At 34.5% G+C, this 18,401-nt stretch overlaps 2 protein-coding genes across 2 annotated transcripts; one reads left to right on the top strand and one right to left on the bottom strand.

Annotated features, from left to right (window-relative positions):
- Window positions 1-173: 173 nt before the first annotated feature.
- Window positions 174-1,796, bottom strand: LOC149425554 (transcriptional regulator Simba1-like). Its single transcript, XM_089650731.1, has 3 exons — window positions 1,675-1,796; window positions 1,166-1,311; window positions 174-1,008 (listed from the first exon to the last, which is right to left on the bottom strand). Exons 2-3 carry the CDS (start codon window positions 1,307-1,309, stop codon window positions 916-918), a joined length of 237 nt encoding a protein of 78 aa, XP_089506857.1. The 5' UTR covers window positions 1,310-1,311; window positions 1,675-1,796; the 3' UTR covers window positions 174-915.
- Window positions 1,797-4,590: 2,794 nt separating this feature from the next.
- Window positions 4,591-18,301, top strand: eIF2Bdelta (eukaryotic translation initiation factor 2B subunit delta). Its single transcript, XM_089651174.1, has 12 exons — window positions 4,591-4,749; window positions 4,821-4,858; window positions 7,180-7,357; window positions 7,506-8,338; window positions 8,495-8,680; window positions 11,685-11,812; window positions 11,959-12,061; window positions 14,151-14,330; window positions 14,590-14,717; window positions 14,819-14,993; window positions 17,083-17,263; window positions 18,031-18,301. The coding sequence occupies exons 2-12, from the start codon at window positions 4,844-4,846 to the stop codon at window positions 18,237-18,239; spliced, it is 2,316 nt and encodes a 771-aa protein (XP_089507300.1). The 5' UTR covers window positions 4,591-4,749; window positions 4,821-4,843; the 3' UTR covers window positions 18,240-18,301.
- The last annotated feature ends 100 nt before the right edge of the window (window positions 18,302-18,401 follow it).

Genomic DNA, 18,401 nt, shown 5'->3' with positions numbered 1-18,401 from the left:
TTAAAAGTTAAAGAATGATTCCGAATTTCACACGTCGAGGGGATCTTCTCTTCATACAACAAAGCAAACATCCTATTGAGACAGATTACTACACCCAATCATGTACATTATCATGGTAAGATAAGAAAATGATGTTATGATCATTTAGTAGTTTCAATCAAGAAAACAAGTAATGCTTGTGGGATATTTTATTGGTAAATAAATAACAATACGGCAAGCTCCTGTATCGTTGGATCGAGGTTATAGACCCACATATTGGTTAAATACCCCACAGCTATTTTGACAATCACATACAGAGCAAAACAAAAATTTATTTGCAAAAGTGCAACATTGTAAATGCGATTCCACCCAGTATTTAGTATAAAATTACAAGTAAATAATGCTATATGCAGTATACAAAAACATATTAATATCTCTTTAGGAGACACAAATATAATATATTACGTGTTGAAACCTTGGAAGTAACTTTATTGTATGCTGACAAATGATGCAACTAGGAAGGAGTCCTCTACCGTCACATTACTGCCTCCTTTGCTGATTACATTGTTAAATGATTAATAATATAATACTGAATTTGTAAACATTCAAGTGTCCCAAGGTTTGTATTCCCAAAGAGTACATTTACAACAAGTACAGAGGATATTGAATAATTACATAATATTCCATACACTAATGGCTTAGTGCAGTCAATAATGTCTTCCACTTTTCACTACAGTCGCATTGAAACCGTCCGCCGGGCTTTGCACTCATTTTATTGATTACTCATTGAATTTTAAACATTTAACATTAATTTACAATTTATTATAAAGATCAAATCAATAATATCCAAAATCCTCTAGTCATAATGACAAATGAATGGGGATATGAAGTTGGAGGGAAACATGTTGACGAGAGGAGAATAGATCCATGGAGATGTTAGACCACATCCTTCAGCTCCTCCGGGAGGTCACTCTTGGGATGCTTGTTCTCGTAGTGCTGCTTGTATGTCTTGGGGTCGGGCATCTGGGCCTGCAAAACAACAACAGTCACTTAACACGATTGCAATTTTCGAACCTTTCACTTCTTGGTCACACTCTATTGTGTGTACATCTCGCTTGAAGATGCCACTCGGAATGTTTTATGGTGGGAGAATTATTTACTTAACATTCTAAAGGAGGTGACAAACCTTGCATATGAAGCAAAGATGAACTAAGGCCTTTTGTGCTGCTTTTTTCTGGTCCTGTGCACTGTGTCCTTGTTGTTTCTTCAATTTATTCGTCTTTTCCGCTGCTTTAGCCTGCGACTGGAGCTTTTGTTGACCGCGAGCCATTTCTAAAACAACAATGAAACGTGATAAGCGTGACGCGAAACATCGTGACGTAAACAACATAATCCAAGTCTAGATAAATAATTAATGATCATTTTCATTAGTCATATTGTCGCACTTCCAACGCGCCTTTTTTAACAAAATTATTATGGAAAATTCAACACGGTTCAAATTAAGAAAGGAAACAATTCAATGATCATGGCATATTGCTTAAAATATGGAAGATCATTTTCAGATTAACCAGAATTTAGGCCATCTTCAGCTTTCACTTTTGTTTTCTGAGAGTTAGGCAATATGATGAATCGGAACTACTACAGCAATCGTTGTGCGATTTTTTAATTTCCTTAAAATATAATCACTACGTTTACCTGTTATAGCAAAGTCGACCGACGAAGCCACGAACCCCTCAAAAAGAAAATGTCTTAAAACACGCCAAAATTCAACAGAACATGCACAGAAACAGAATGTCACTTCTTTGATGCCCGACAGATGGCCGTTTCTATGTATTATTGTTTTTGTCTTTGGCTCCACGCGTTCATGCCAAATCGACTATGGATTAGTGATTTTTTTAACAGAACGAAAATTCACTGAACGGCGGCAGGATTTTGAAAATCTCGTATTAAATAATACAATTACATAATTACTATTCAATTGTAGACGTAACGAGTCTTTGGCGTCGAGTTTTATTGGGAAACAAAAAATTGTTTAAATAATCGAACAAACGGTTTATCGATCAATTCACACAAAAAAAATGTTTAGGCCAGTTTGTCACGCAGAACTTGGACAATCAATTCGTCAACTTTCAAATTCTTCAAGTTCTAAGTGAAATTTAAAAAATTCTGCATCCGATCCATCAATTCGAAAGTTCTTTGAATATCGATTGTGCACGTCTTGAATCCTGGTTTTTTTAGTTCAAAATTATTCCTGTGGCTGGGTCCATTTTTGGGCAAAATCCTCGTACATTTTTCTGTCTATTGTGCCTCTAACGTTTCAGTTTTAGTTTCAATTGAATTCTGACATTTCAGTTTTAGTTAAACAACTTTTATTGAGGAAGATTTCGTTCATACGTTTCAGTTTAAATAAGGTGGCATAAACTGATATCATTTGTGTGTGCGTTTTTATAATTTATGACATTTTGCGGAACGAACTTGAGAACATGTCATTGAAAAAGCACAAAAACATATATTTGTGTTAGAAATTGGATTCTAAGAAGAATTAAATTAGGTGCATGTAATACTATTTTGATATAGATAGCATTACAATATTAAAAGATACTGAAGGGTATCGAAATCATTTACGAAATTCGGATAAACAATTTGGTAAAGTTGACGAATTCCGCTGCACCCATTTGTATATGAATAACATTTTTTGATTTCAACTTAATTACTACTGGAAACAACAATTTATGTCGGGGAGATGGAAATGCATGAACACAATAGGTTATTGGATTGGTTTATTCAAAGAATTTAAGCGTGTTACCTAACCTTCAAAATTAACTCTGAACGCAATTGAGAAAAAAATGAACTTTAATGCACCTCCCCCGAAATAAATAGTTGTTTCTTGTAGTAGGTAATTAAGTTAAAACCAAGTGTTATTTTTTTAAATTTTCATACAAGCGTGCAGTGGAATTCGACAACTTTACCACCTTCAAAAACTTTATTAAAAAAATATTAGAAATAACAATAAAAACACATAAATTTTTTTTGACCACTATAGTTTTATTTTCACTCTACCGGTTTCGGAAGAACCCTTCCTTCGTCAGGAGAATATTAAAAACTAGTTTAAAAATAAGAGAATATTTAAACTAGTTAACTAGTAAAACTAGTATTAAGAAATAACATTCTGATATCTGACACCATCAGTTTCATCTTCAAGTCTCCACTCTTTTTTGATTTCAATACTTTTTTGTGTGAAACCGCACAAGAGCTCCAACTGCTCCCAATCGTCTAAAGCCAGTGAGACTATGACACCCCCAATTGGGGTTGGTTGTGTGGCTGAAGCTAGTGGGGAGAGGAAAGAGATGGGAAAGAGGAAGGTGGTGTTTGGCTATTCACATCTAGTCACCAAACACGGCCAAAGCCTTTTCAAGGAAAATTTCAATTCTATTGGTGGTTCTACAGTCTACACCATGATGATTTATTAGAGAGTATTTTCCACTCTGGATATAATAACACTAATCCTAAATCTTTCGTGTACATGGTTCTGATTGTTTTAATTTTATTTTGAATATAATATTACATTATTCGCATTTTTATTTTTAAATATTTCCTGTTTTTGATCCAAAGGACAGGCATTGCTTTGGTAGAGATCAAAAAACCTGAAAATTATGTCATCCGAACACTACAGACATATTTTCACGATTATACATCAAGGAACTAAAAATCGCAATCGAGTTGAAACATGTGTTCAGAAGGGTTGATTCGGTGTAAAACTCGATGATTGATGAAAAACGATGATTCACACTTGAACAGCAAAAGTAAATGGGCTTTCAACTTTAGTCGCTCACCTAAAAACTTGATCAACTCTGTTGAAAGGCTCTTCACACTTCTCAATTAGCCTTCAAGTGTCATTCAACACAGAGTTGATAAACTAAAATCGCCATATCTGAACGGGGTTCTACCTAGCGAATTTTGGTAAATCTGCCGATTTTGGCAAAGATCTACCGATATTCGCAAAAAATCCGCCGATGTTTGTGAAAATCTACCTTTTTTTTAAATACCGTAATTCTCAAAAATCTACCGAAATTTTACCAAATTCAATGAAAAGATTATGAATAATGGGCTTTTTTTTAGAAAATAACAATGTGGGGAATTTTTACTTTTCTAAATTATCTAGCCATCCCCTTGCCCCCATGTGGGGAATTAATTTTCTCCGAAATTCTCTAGCTGCCCCCATCCCAATGGTTTGGAAAATATTGTGGGGAACCTTTTCTCTCCGAAATTATCTAGCTACCCCCTCCCTACGTATTTGAAAAGAAGTGAGGAATCATTCTCCATTCACATCAGAAATGGTTATTTCAAAATATTGTGGGAAATTATTCGTCACTCTTGAAATCTTTTGCCACCCGCCCCCCATGGATTCGAAAAATTTCGGGAAATCATCACATTGATTTTGCACCTCTGTAATTTGACGATACCGATTTTTGTCTCTAATCTACTGATATTTTTCACCTAAATCTACCGATTTTCATTTTCACGGTATTGCATCACTATTTACGGGTATGAGTGGTTTATTTATGGCAATTTGTGGGTTATGCTATTTATGCATATTTATGGTCAATGGTTATCAATGGTTATGCTGAAGGATTTTTTGACGTGTGACATATGACGGCGAATTGCTTAATTATTTCTTGACTTGCATCACTTTACTCATAAATAAACCAATCACACTTTACTGTTTTAGTAAGGTGCATTCAGGTGCCTTATTGAATTCGTTTTAACCTGGTAGGTGTTTGCATTTTTCTGTTTTTGATATGACGTTTTTGGATAAAATTGTAATTAATGTTTCTTTATAGCCCTGCAAGGATTTGTTTCCTCAATGGATTCAAAAGAGGTATAAATATAATAACAATGATTTAACGTTTGCAGTAGTTGAAACCAGCTTATTTTTTCTAATGCTTTATTATCAAATGCAATTTTGTCTAGCGTGGCTGTTAAATATAATACATAAATATAAATTAATCATGTGTTCGAAAACTTCATACTGATGCCCTACTAAAAATGGGAACAAAATGTATTACATGTTTATCTCCTAATCTCAATTTTTGTTTGTACTCCCTAACTGTTTATGTCACATTTTTTTTTTTTTTTTTTTTAATATTTTTATTTATTTTATAAAATACAGTATAATGTTTAAATTTACATAGTAAGAGCATATTTCAATAAAAATTAACATGTTTACCTTTACAAGAGTCTAAAACTCGTGTGTAAAGGGAAAATAATAAAAACTTAACATACATATGTAAATAGAAGAAAAAAAGAATCATAAAAACATATAAAGTGAAGAGATTTTAGTTTTTTTATACAATAATTTATAAAATAATATAGTGAGATATCATCGTCATTCTAATTCGTTAAATTATTTATTGTAGTGAAGTTAATTTTATTTTTAAATTTATTAAAATCCGGTTCTAATCTCATCTCAGTCGTTAATTTATTAAACCATACCACTCCAGTGTACGTGTAATAGTGTTGTGCAAAACTGGTATGCATTAATGGAGTCCATAAGCGACCCATTGTATTTTGCCTATTGCTCTCGACACGAACCATGGCATGGTGTGACTTCTTATACAGATCTTTATGGATTTGAAGTAGCGTATTTTTCGTATATGTATTTTTTAGTGATGGGACTTGAAAATCTTGGAAAAGTTGTAAGGTTGGGTAGTCTGATGGTTTTTTTATTAAAATTTTTATTAACAGCCTTTGAGTGATTTCCAGCGGTAAAAGTGATGATTTGTAAGCTCCCCCCCACGCAACGATACCATACTGTATTATTGAATGCGCTAGAGCGTAGTAAATATTTTTAAGAATTTTTAAGTTAAGTATATTTCTTAGACTAATAAATATGTAAATGAGTTTTCTTAATCTATTTATGATATTTTTTATGTGAGTTTTCCACTTAAGTTGACTATCTATTATTACACCTAAATATTTAATTTCATTTTTATTTCCTATGGATAAACAGTCATTATTTTGGCAAGTAGATTTTTTTGATATGCATTTTTTTGAATGTATTTTAATATTTAATGTAATAAAAGGGTTTATTTTGTTTATACTAAAAATTATATAATATGTTTTTTCAATATTTAATGTTAATAAGTTTTTATCAAACCATTCTTTTAACGTATTGATATCATTGTTAGCAATTATTTCAAGTTCATTCAATGAATTCGCTTGAAATATAATTGCAGTATCATCTGCATATGAAATGAGTTTTCCTGTTGTAACATGGTTTTTCATACCTTTACGTAGCTCAGACTTGTTGCTGAATTGTTTGATGGCCTCTGTCAATGTTTATTTTCTGCAAAATCATAACTAAGACCATGAATATTTTGGGTAAACTTGTCGAATTCCGATACATGCTAAAGCTCTTTGAAAACACAAAACTTGATTTCAACTTCTCTATCTAATGGAGACAACTATTTATGTCGCACATGCACAAAATAGGTTTATAGGGTTTAGTTTGGGGTATTTTAATAATTTGAGCGTATTTCCTCACCTTCAAACTTAACATTGATTGAGAAAAAATGGAACTTTAATGCATCTTTTACCATCTCCCACCACATAAATAGTTATATATCTTGTACTAATTAAGTTGAAACCAAGTGCTATTTATATATTTTTGCATATTAAATGTGCAGTGGAATTCAACAAGTTTATCATATTTTGCAATAATAATTATGATCAATTTTAATTTTTTTTTGTTTTAATAATGATGACGATTTGTTTTGGTGCATATGTAAAATTCAATACCCTGGAACAATTTACTTTTACATTCAGATGTTACATTTAAACTCCTGGGAAAAGTCTTAGGTTGTTGGGAGGTTTCTGTTCACTTCAGTAAAAGGTCGCAGTTAAATCGTTTGCATGTAAACTTCCATAGTAAAATGTAAACACAATTTGTACATATGTAAAATGCATAATATTATTATTATAGATAAATAAATGGCTGGATATTGCGTAATGTTACAATATTGTTATCTTATATATTGCATGTTGGTTCTGTGTTTATTTCTCTCCGTATTCATAGAAAAAGGTCACGAAAAGAAATAATATAATTTAAACAAAAATGTTGTATGATAATTATTATTGTTTTATGTTAAAAATTGGTCATTTTGTAAGCAATATTCACATAAGCTTTTTGTTTGATAACAGATAACACCGTCCCAGACAAAAGAATCAAAAATTAATGACTCTCTACCAAACGAGAAACCGATCCTTCCGCCAGATCCGGCTTGTAAAGAAGATCAAAGAAAATACTTCACCCCCGCACAGCACCGAAGATATCAGAGGAAACAAGCCATCAAAAACAAACCTATAACATACGGACCTGGTTAGTTATTAGTAATATGCTTGATAAGAATTATATTAGGCCTTTTAAACACAATGCACAGAAAGTATTTATTCCAATGTATATCGAGCTAAGGTTGATTCATTATAAATAAAATCATTTTAAGTATAAATATTTTATTTATTTTCAGAATGCGAAAAAGACAGGATTAGAATTCTAGAAAATGCATTAGTGAGCGTAGTTGAAGAATCGCTCGCCCTTCTCCATAAAAAGCGCCCTGTTACTAAATTGAATGAGATCAAATCAAAACCCCACATCCATCATCCCAAACACTCCCTCTCAAAGGCAGATGAAAATAAGAAAACTAATCTGAAACCATCAACTGAATCCCATGAAAATAAACAAGTATTAACACCTAACATGGATTCCAAAGCATCTGATAAATCCAGAGAAGAAGTTCAGGCAGCGCGAGAAGCTAAAAAGGCTGCCAAACAATTGGCTAAAAATAAAAACAAAAATGACGTCCCAGAAAAGAGTGTCGAAACGAAAACTGTCAGTAAAGACGGACCAACTACACAAAAAGTTGCTACTAAAACTGTCAATAAAGATGAACCCACTATCGAAAAAGTTGCTACAAAAACTGTCAATAAAGATGAACCCACTATCGAAAAAGTTGCTACAAAAACTGAAAAAAAAGCTACGCCAATAGCCAATAAAAAAGTTGAAACAACCAATGAAAAAAAAAAGGATAAAATTGAGTATGTTAGACCTAAAGGTGATAAGGTCAAAGTACCAGTTATTACAGTGAACTCGCAGAAAGAGGAGGCTCAGGATGCAGTAGAAGTCCAGCACGACTCAAAGGAAGTAGCCAAACCTTCTGAAAAGACCAAAGGTCAAACAAGCGATGATATAACATCACTAGAGTCTAAAATTTCTAATGTTAGAATTCAAGATACTCCACCAATAGATGTACCTACCGTTCAGACTCAAACGGTTACTACGAACGAAAGGTCTGACACTGAGGTAAAATTAGTTAGGCAAATTAGTAGGGCAAATTATTATCGGACTTTTTACTATAGATCACTCTGAACAACATGTATTTTTTTTAAACATTTGCGTAAAAAACAATTTTCTCAACTTTTGTCGAAATTAATATGTAGTAATGGTAATCTATTCAAGGTGGAAAAACAGGAAAAGACTAAGTCAGAGCTGAAGGCTGAAAGACGGGCCAAGCAGGAGGCTCAGCGAGCTGCTAAAGAACTACTGCAGAAACCTAAACCCAAACCAGCCGGCGATGTGAAGAAACAAGATGTTAAAACTAAGGATAAACTCAAACCAATTCTTGCCACCGCCGTTAATATAAAGGTAATTTTCTCTCGGGAATACCGGTCTTCACCACATACATTTTCAACTGACATCATTTGAGAACTTCCTTGTGTGAGCCTCTGTCTATCAATAATATGACGATGCATTATTTGGCATCATTGATTACATTGTCATTTTCAGCTTTGCACTGGTCTTTTGACGCTTTTAGCGGTCTAGAGAAAACTGAAAACTTAACTGCCTCAATACAATTTAAACCCCTCGAGGCTCGGAAGGACATTACTAGCCACAGTCATCATATTCCATTAGAGCCTCGGAAGGACATTACTAGCCACAGTCATCATATTCCATTAGAGCCTCGGAAGGACATTACTAGCCACAGTCATCATATTCCATTAGAGCCTCGGAAGGACATTACTTGCCACAGTCATCATATTCCATTAGAGCCTCGGAAGGACATTACTAGCCACAGTCATCATATTCCATTAGAGCCTCGGAAGGACATTACTAGCCACAGTCATCATATTCCATTAGAGCAGTGCTTCGCAACCTTTTCTCACCTACGACACACCAAATTTCTTCCTATAATTCCGCGGCACACCAAAAGCTAAAATATATAGATATTAAATTGATACACAAATTTTACAATAATTTCTTGTTTTTTATTTGAAAAGTATACATACATACATATAAATATAACGGTGACCGGATTAATCATCGCAATGATAATTCATCACATCTTTAAAAAGTTATATAAAGTCATGGGAAGTGATGAAACAAAAACTTTAATAACTGGTTTAAGTAGGTTAGGTTAGGTTAGGTTTAAATTATTTTTTTCATCGTTTCTAATGACTTTATATCACTTTTTAAAGGTATGTTGAATTGTCACTGTGTTGAGTTATCATGGAACCGAATTCCACTCGAATTTGCAGAGGCAGTGCTTCCGTAGAATTTATTGCATTGGTTGCAAAAGGATTTCGAATCCAATCGTATTGTTCCGTATTGATGGAATAAAAATACTGACCAAATTTCTGCTGGATCATACTTAAATGTTGTTGGGTCAGATCCACAGTTAATTGTTTGTTTTCAATTGTACTATGGTTGATCCTTTGGTACATTTTCAAACATCTTTTTTGCCACTCTTTCTGCCAAAGTTCGTTATTAAGTTCATTCAAATGCTCGAATATATCAGCCATGTATGCAAGTTTGGCTATCCAGTAATTATCATCGAGGTGCTGATATAGTTTGGGCATATTTTGATTTAAAAGAAACTCACACACCTCGTGACGAAGGTCAAACAATCAAGCCAAGACATTGCCTCGGGATAGCCAACGAATTTCAGTATAAAGGATTCATATTCGGCTCCCATTTCTGAACAGAGTATTTCAAAGATTCGCGAGTTTGGGGCTCTTGATTTAATTATGTTTACGATTTTAATGCATTCATTCATCGTGTTCAAAAGTACCTCCGGTAAATTTTTGACCATCGATGCTTCTCGATGTATGCAGCAGTGTGTAAATTGTAACGTTGGATTTTTTGTTTTACACAAGAGACAAAACCCTTTTTACTACCCGTCATTGCCGCAGCGCCATCCGTGCAAACAGCAATGCAATTGCTCCATTTAATATTATATATTTTGAATAAATCATCGGTTACTTGAAAAAATTCTTCACCGGTATTTCGCTCTGGAACATCCTTACAAAATAAATAATGTTCTTTAATAAATTCCTAGTCAACGAAAAGTACAATAGCTATCAGCTGTGCTTTATTTTTAATATCGGTTGTTTCGTTGATCTGAAGTGCAAATTTTTCAGCCAATAACAGTTCTCTAATCAGTGTTTCTAATATATTGTGAATACGTCTTTTAACAGTATCTGCAGACAATGAAAAATAGACAATATATTATGAAAAATATTTTGTCATTGTATATTAAATACATAATGAAAAATTGTAAAATGTCAAACACATTGAATTTGGCCGCGGCACACCTGTGTCCGGCTCACGGCACACCAGTGTGCCACGGCACACCGGTTGCGGAGCACTGCATTAGAGCCTCGGAAGGACATTACTAGCCACAGTCATCATATTCCATTAGAGCCTCGGAAGGACATTACTAGCCACAGTCATCATATTCCATTAGAGCCTCGGAAGGACATTACTAGCCACAGTCATCATATTCCATTAGAGCCTCGGAAGGACATTACTAGCCACAGTCATCATATTCCATTAGAGCCTCGGAAGGACATTACTAGCCACAGTCATCATATTCCATTAGAGCCTCGGAAGGACATTACTAGCCACAGTCATCATATTCCATTAGAGGCTCGGAAGGACATTACTAGCAACAGTCATCATATTCCATTAGAGCCTCTGAAGGACATATCTGACCCGGGTGTCCATACATTATAAAAGTATTCTTTTCTATAATGCGGAGATATGTGGTTTGCTCATCATTGGAAAGAAATAATTATTCTTTTCAGTTTGTATCAAATATTTATACTTACTTGATTCCATGGATGAAGTCCAAAAAGTGATTTTTGCACTGACAGTTGAAAGTTAAAAGATTATTTATATTTTTTTCTTATTGTATGAACGGCATAAAAAGTGAAGTTACAGTTTTCTTACTAATTTCCCACACAAAAGGAATATGTTGTGTAAATATTGAATTCTTTAAAAATTAAGGATGTTTCGATTCAAAATGTTTCAACAAGTTTTTGTTGATGACTTTTTTTAATTGTTGATAATAAAATTTTATTATTTAGAAATATCAATGTTTATTTCAAGTACAATTATCTCAAAGATAATTTTATGTAGTTTCTAAAATCGTATTTCTTTTTATGATAACTTTAAAAATAAGAAATACATAGGCATTTGAAATACCTCGAGGCATTTTGAAATTCCACGAAATTTAAGTTTCGTTGGAACTTTTAGGGAAAAGTATTTGTGCTACTCTGTATCTATTAATTAGAGACGATGTTCACTCAGTTGACAGCACCAGCTAGGAAAGGTTAAACCACGAACTATATAGTTGTTTATTATATAACAGATATCCCAGAGCCCTGAGAAAACTAAAGTGAAAATAATCCAGAGTCAGCACAAGGTGAAACTATTCAACCATCTGTACGATGAGAGAGAAACTGCTTACTTAGCTCCTTCCATTCCGCTAAACTCAAAGTGAGTAGCATTCTGTCTCCTTTTATTTCTTCTTATCGTTTTGTCTTATTAGTGGGATTGTATTATTGTCTCTTACTGTTTCTCAATCTCTCATAATATTATTATTGAAGTGGTTTTAACATTGAACTTTTATTGTGTATTTAAAGGGAAATCCATCCTGCAATTGTGCGCTTGGGAGTTCAGTATGCCTCTCACATTATCATGGGCTCTAATGCCCGCTGCATCGCTTTACTGAATGCTCTGAAGCAGGTGAGATTCTAAAAAGATATTCATTTTTTTTGCTTTACTGTTCAAAAATGTTACTAACCCATTGACCCCAGACTTACAGCGATGGGTCATGACTCATTTTATTAAGAGGTGGTTTTACAAAGAGTCGACTCAATTGAACGGGAGAAATGAGAATATTGTGCTCGCCCGATACAGCTCCCCCAGTACGCCTCCCAGCTCCCAGCGTATGAACGATCGTACGACTCTTCGCATACTCTCGGTATGCCGCCTCGTACCAGGAGAAAAATAATATGCTAGGTAGTTAGTAGGTGGAGGTTCACATGTCCAAGTCCAGATGTCGGACTGTCATATGCCGTTCACGTTTCTGAGTATGTAATAAAGATTAATACTCGGATAATTTTAAAGGTGCCTGTTTTCCATAATGTCCTGATCAAAAAGATTTTTATAAAATATCTCCTGATCAAAAAGTGTAACCTTTTAATTGAGCCATGGTATGGTTTACAATTGTGCAGCTTGTTCATGAACGACTCATCGCTATAGACAAGTTAATTTTGTAAAATTGTAAACTGGATTTGTGTACTAAATATGTATAATATAAAAAAACAACACCTTAAAATGGACACCACTGCTGACGAAGCCGCACAAGTGGTGGCACTACTGCAATCAGGGAAGCGGCAGTGTGATGTTGCTCGGCAACTAAACTTAAGCTGTTTTGCCGTTCAATCGGTTTTCCAACGATTTCAAGAGACTGGTGGCTTCATCCTGAAGCGTGGATTGGGGTGACAATGCTGCACGTCTGAAAGAGACAATCACTTTATTGTCTCCTAAGATTTTGCAATAGGTGCGATTTTTGAGACGCCGAGTGTATTATTGCCAATATGTACTATTTTATTTTTATTTTTTTATTTTTATTTATTTATTTGGAAAAGTTGACAGCAAATCTGTAATTATATAATGATACAATAATAATATTATTAATTATGCCAATTATGAACTTTCCACTGATGAATAGTTAATGGTGTTACAATGGTGTACAATGGCATAGAGATGTTCTCTTAAATTAATTTCTTGTTTAGTTAGGAAATATTAAAAATATTAAAATAAAGGAGGGTGGGGGGGAGGAGGGGGAAATATAGGATAAGGATTGAGAGGCAAAGGACGGGAATATATAGGAATTGAACTAGTTTGAGTTTTGTTGATTATTGAGTTTTTGTTTTATGTCGCGTAAAGTCGAGTTAAATATGTCAATATGGTTATAATTTAAGTTAAAAAAGTGTGTGGATCTGTAGATAAATGAGTTTTGTTTGGAATTTTCTTACAATGAGGGAGATTAAAAGTAAGCAACTGTCTGCTGTTGCGATTGGGAACATGGAATAATAGGCGTTGAAGAAGATCAGGACTATCGATTAAATTGTGTGTAATTTTGAATAACATTACCAAATCTGCTACATTTCTTCGGAAAGTTAACGTCTGTATATTGAAGAACTTTGCAGAGTCTTCATTACTGATATGAGATCGAAAAGAGCGGAAATTAAGGTACCTTAAAAATCTATTTTGAACACTTTCAATTCTATTTTTATGTATTGCATAGCCTGGGTTCCACACTTGTGATGCGTATTCAAGGATACTACGAGCGTATGAGAAATACAGTGTTTTGAAAGTAGCAATGTCTTTGAATTGTTTACAGGAACGGATTATGAAACCCAGCATAGAAGATGCGTTAGTGACTACGTGGTCAATATGTTTATTGAAATTCAGTTTACTATCAAGTATAACCTATGAAATGAAAGCTTAATTATCTATAGAGAGATTGACATTTAAAAATTTATGCTCAGATGTCACTAGCTGTTTTTTGTTTTTAGGCCGACCTGCTACTAGACTTCTCACAACCGGTGTTTGGGGTTACATAGTTGAGACGCACACCTGTCTTGTAGCCGGGGTTTGGAGTTACATAGTTAAGACGCACACCCGTCTCGTTGCCGGGGTTTGGAGTTACATAGTTGAGAGGCACACCCGTCTCATAGCCGTGGTTTATGGCCAATGTGTTAAAGTAACTAAGTCTATTTTATTTCCTCCAGTTTTGAATAACGTTTCTAATTTTTCTTTCTAGGTTATCGATGATTACACACTTCCACCAAATGTGGAGTTCTCTCGAGGACTAGAGGCCCATCTGACTCCTTGTATGAACTTCATCAAGTCATGTCGCCTCCCAGCGGTCTCCATGAACAATGCTATTAAACATATCAAGTGGCAGCTCACACAGTTACCTAACACTATTGCAGAATACGATGTAAGTACTACGGTCGGTGGCTGAGTTGACATCGCGTTTGGGTCCCACCCAGGCGTAGTGTGTTCAATTCCTCAGCTGTCTTCCATCACAACACAAGCAACATTTTCCGCTTACTGTGGTGGTAGTAGGTAGATTTTCAAATATTGTCAGGTTATTCATAACCCGGGAATGTTAGTTATTCTTTTTTTTTAAAAAGGGTTGATTCACTATTATGTACTTTTCTTTCTCCACTTCCTAACTTATTCATATTTTATTACAGGCAAAGGCAAAACTTAAGGAAGCTATTGACACCTACGTAACGGAACAAATCGAAGTGGCTGGAGAGGCTATCAGTATTGCAGTTTGCAATAAAATATCAAACGGAGATGTCATTCTAACATATGGATGGTTTGTTTGCTCAAATATTTACCTATCTAATATTAATCTTTACTTATAAATAACATCCTGATATCAGACTTTTCTACAAGTGGTTTATTTTTCTTTTGTAGCTCATCTTTGATTGAGAAGATAGTGACGGAGGCTGCAGATAGTAAGAACTTTAGAGTGGTGGTGGTGGCCGCTCACCCGTGGAATGAAGGCAGAGAAATGCTGAGGAGGTTGACAGCGAAGGGCGTCAAATGCTCACTTGTCATGATATCGGCTCTGAGCTTCGTTATGAGAGAGGTAAAATGTTATTTGTCTTACCATTATTAAATTGTCTTGAAAAAACGTAGCATTATGTACAAAATACATGTATGTATTGGTATTGTTTAAAATACATATTAGCTATATTCCTCCAACACCCAAAGCTATTGAAAAACATTTGCGTCAACAGTTGATATATAATACCTACACGCCAATATTTTTAAACGCAGACAATAATTCATCTGGCTATGTACCTATTATTTTTTAGCAGTGTTGGTGCCTAATAAATAAAAAGGGTTAAGAAAAATAGTTGAAACTTTGTCTACTCCAAAATTAAATATAAAAGCAATTAACATTTTTTGCAGAAATATAAAACCACAAAATTGTTTGGAATTTTGTCAAGCTCGAAATTAGAATAGTTCCTGTGGAGAACTGACATCTGCTCTGCGCCTTCCTTGTACATACTTTACCAAAGCATATATGCATACATACACAATAACACAATAATAGACACCACACTACTTGAGCTCAAGGTCCTGAAGCCACCGAGCATTGGCCATGCGCCTTTTTGCTTGAAATTCGTATTTAGCGCATTTGGATTGGTTCCCTAGGAATTCCGCCTAACCTTGCATGCGCTCTTGTACGCCATCTTGTAGAGCTTGGGGACAGACTTTAAAATCCACTTAGGTTTGCTAGTTTTGGGGGGGAATTGTGCATGTTCAAATTAAGTTCCATGATAATCTTGCAAGATATGGCGTTATTTTTATTATTCGATATTATAAATCTTCCATAAACTCTTAAATCTCCGAAAGTTCTTCACCAATTGCATTGAAATTTTGACACAACTTTGCATTCGAATAATTGTGTGTTTTTATATACCTATATATTAAGATATCAATGATTTTGTTCCATCTTGAAATATAGGATAGTTTTGGATCCAATAAGCGGCACTGTTGTCGAAATCTAAATTACGATTGCGATTTTTTTTTTCTTCAGATTTCTCATTCAAAAATACATACAACCACATATTTTAACTTCTCTACATAGAAGGCAGTCTGTGGCAGGGCAACGTCTTATTTTATAAAATGCATTCCAAATGGTTGAGTTAAATTCTATCTGGTTTCTAATCTTCTTAATGGGTATAAAGATTTCAGTACATAAAGTATATAAAGAAGAAGGTAGCGCAACACGGTATAATACCCCAAAAATAAATCGTATAATCCACAAAGTTGTGTTTTTCAATCTTACCCATTCTAGTTCACTGAAAAGTAACAGACCGCTACTGGGCTGTACCTATTGTTTTTAGCACTATTGGCGCCTAATAAATAAAAAAGGTATTACAGTTTACACTTTGTGAATGATAATATGCGTAATTTGGAATGATCTTTTGGTTATGTACCTTCCATGGATCTTATTTTGGATTTTCCTAACCGATACGTAGCTTCAAGCGTCAAGCGTCAAGCAAATCTATCAGTGACAAGCAAAGAATAGCTGTTATCTGTTTTAGCCTCATTACTTATTCAAAAGGTACTAATATTTCAACGCAACGTCGGCGTTATTTATTTATTTATTTACGGACAAATAGTCCATTAACAACATATTAATTACACGAATAAGTTTTATAAACAGAGATGACAGTGAAAGGAGAGCATATATAAATGAGGAGCGAAGACAATAACAATGACAATAATAATATAAAAGTAAGAATGGGAGATAATAATAAGTCAAAGCATGAAGATGGTTATTGTCAACAGTTGAAAAATACCCACGATAACGGCGTTGGCGTTATGTATTCTAGGGTAGGGTTGGGGTTCATTTTTAAGGGAGTCAATGAATTTAAAAACAATCTTTCCGTTAGAGGCCTTATTTGATATTTTTTTCATTTTATGAAACACCTCCGTGGGCTTAAATCTCTATCTTTGAATGCGTATTACCGTAATTATCAAGTGCGTATTTTATCAGTTAATTGTGACTGTAACATGTGTTAACAGATAGGGGTTATTTAGTTCTTACAATTGTACATTGTACATTTCCTCCAGCTACAAATAATTTGTCTGAATATGTATTAGGTAAAATATTCAATTCATAAGTAATAGCACTTATAAATTGTAATTCTTTCAATTTGCAGATAAACAAGGTAATCTTGGGGGCCGGAGCGCTGCTGGCCAATGGATATGTGATGGCGAGAGCGGGCACGGCGCAGGTAGCCATGGTTGCCAACGCACACAACGTCCCCGTCCTGGTCTGCTGTGAAACACACAAGTTCTCGGAGAGAGTTCAGACTGACTCTTTTGTCTACAACGAGATCGGTTAGTGGCTTTTATTTTAATAAAACGGCCTTAAGTGTTAGACGATGCACCGCGGCGTGGAACATTTAGAATGGGGCAAAATCACGCAGAGTTTTTATTATTGATTTATTAACGCCATTTTTAGGTGTTTTTACATATGAATACTCAAAATTATACAGTACATATTTATCACACATAACTAAACTGCTTCAGTAACAATCTCTTGTATTTGCTAAGTGATAAATTAAAGATGTCCACTGACTCGGTATAATTATTTCCCTCCATAAGTATTCTGGACAATGAGATCCAAAAGCTTATCAATGCAAGCAATTTTGTACTATCAAATGTATATTAATTAGAATTTTATATAGAAATACTAAGGACGGGTTGTTTCGGAGAATTTGAACAATTCTTCAAATTTCAAAGTTAATTTTCAAGTTTTGTGAAAGATTTTTTCAAGTTCTGTTATTATTTCAGTTCTGTCAAGCAACTAGCCTATAATGATATAATAACAACTTGAGTAGGACTTTCACAGAACTTGGCCGCGGGATCTGTTTACACACAAAATTACTAAATCGCGCTGCGCTAATGTCAAACTCGCCTTAACCTTTGGAACACTATACCCTTTTTTTAGTTTCTTGCATGCAATTCTGTTAAAAATATTTATGCACTTTCTCACGGCACACGGGTTTAAATCGCATATCAAAAAGTTCTTGTTACTGGTGCACGAACGGTTTTCCAGAGGTTAATGAGCACTAAATTATAAATAACGATGAACCCACTTCCAGGCAATCCTGATGATCTCCTCAAGTGTGAACCGAACCAGGACAGTCCCCTGGCGAACTGGCGGACCTACAACAGTCTCACGCTGCTCAACCTGACGTACGACGTGACTCCCCCAGACCTGGTCACGGCCGTGGTCACTGAGCTGGCTATTCTCCCGTGCACTAGTGTGCCGGTCATCCTGAGAATCAAGCCCTCTGAATTTGGTGTGTAATGATTAAACTACATATTTGTATATCTTCTTTTACTTATAATAAATGTAACTCTTATCAATTATTCTGGGTTATTATTCTTTATATAAATGCATTCCTTATTTCATATGGTATTTAGGGCAATCTTGGCCATGTATTTTTTATAAGCTGTTAGTTTTAATAGC

Source organism: Hesperophylax consimilis, chromosome 3, assembly GCF_061612785.1.
Source record: "Hesperophylax consimilis isolate HC1 chromosome 3, BYU_Hcon_1.0, whole genome shotgun sequence".
Classification (NCBI taxonomy): domain Eukaryota; kingdom Metazoa; phylum Arthropoda; class Insecta; order Trichoptera; family Limnephilidae; genus Hesperophylax; species Hesperophylax consimilis.
This window is presented reverse-complemented; position numbering and strand designations above follow the sequence as displayed.

Excerpts from the sequence above, each read along its gene's own strand:
- LOC149425554 (XM_089650731.1), bottom strand. The coding sequence starts at position 1,309 with ATGGCTCGCGGTCAACAAAAGCTCCAGTCGCAGGCTAAAGCAGCGGAA. Across the intron at positions 1,009-1,165 it reads ATCTTTGCTTCATATGCAAG|GCCCAGATGCCCGACCCCAA; the intron begins GTTTGTCACCTC and ends GTTGTTTTGCAG.
- eIF2Bdelta (XM_089651174.1), top strand. Across the intron at positions 7,358-7,505 it reads ACCTATAACATACGGACCTG|AATGCGAAAAAGACAGGATT; the intron begins GTTAGTTATTAG and ends ATTTATTTTCAG. Across the intron at positions 17,264-18,030 it reads TTTTGTCTACAACGAGATCG|GCAATCCTGATGATCTCCTC; the intron begins GTTAGTGGCTTT and ends ACCCACTTCCAG.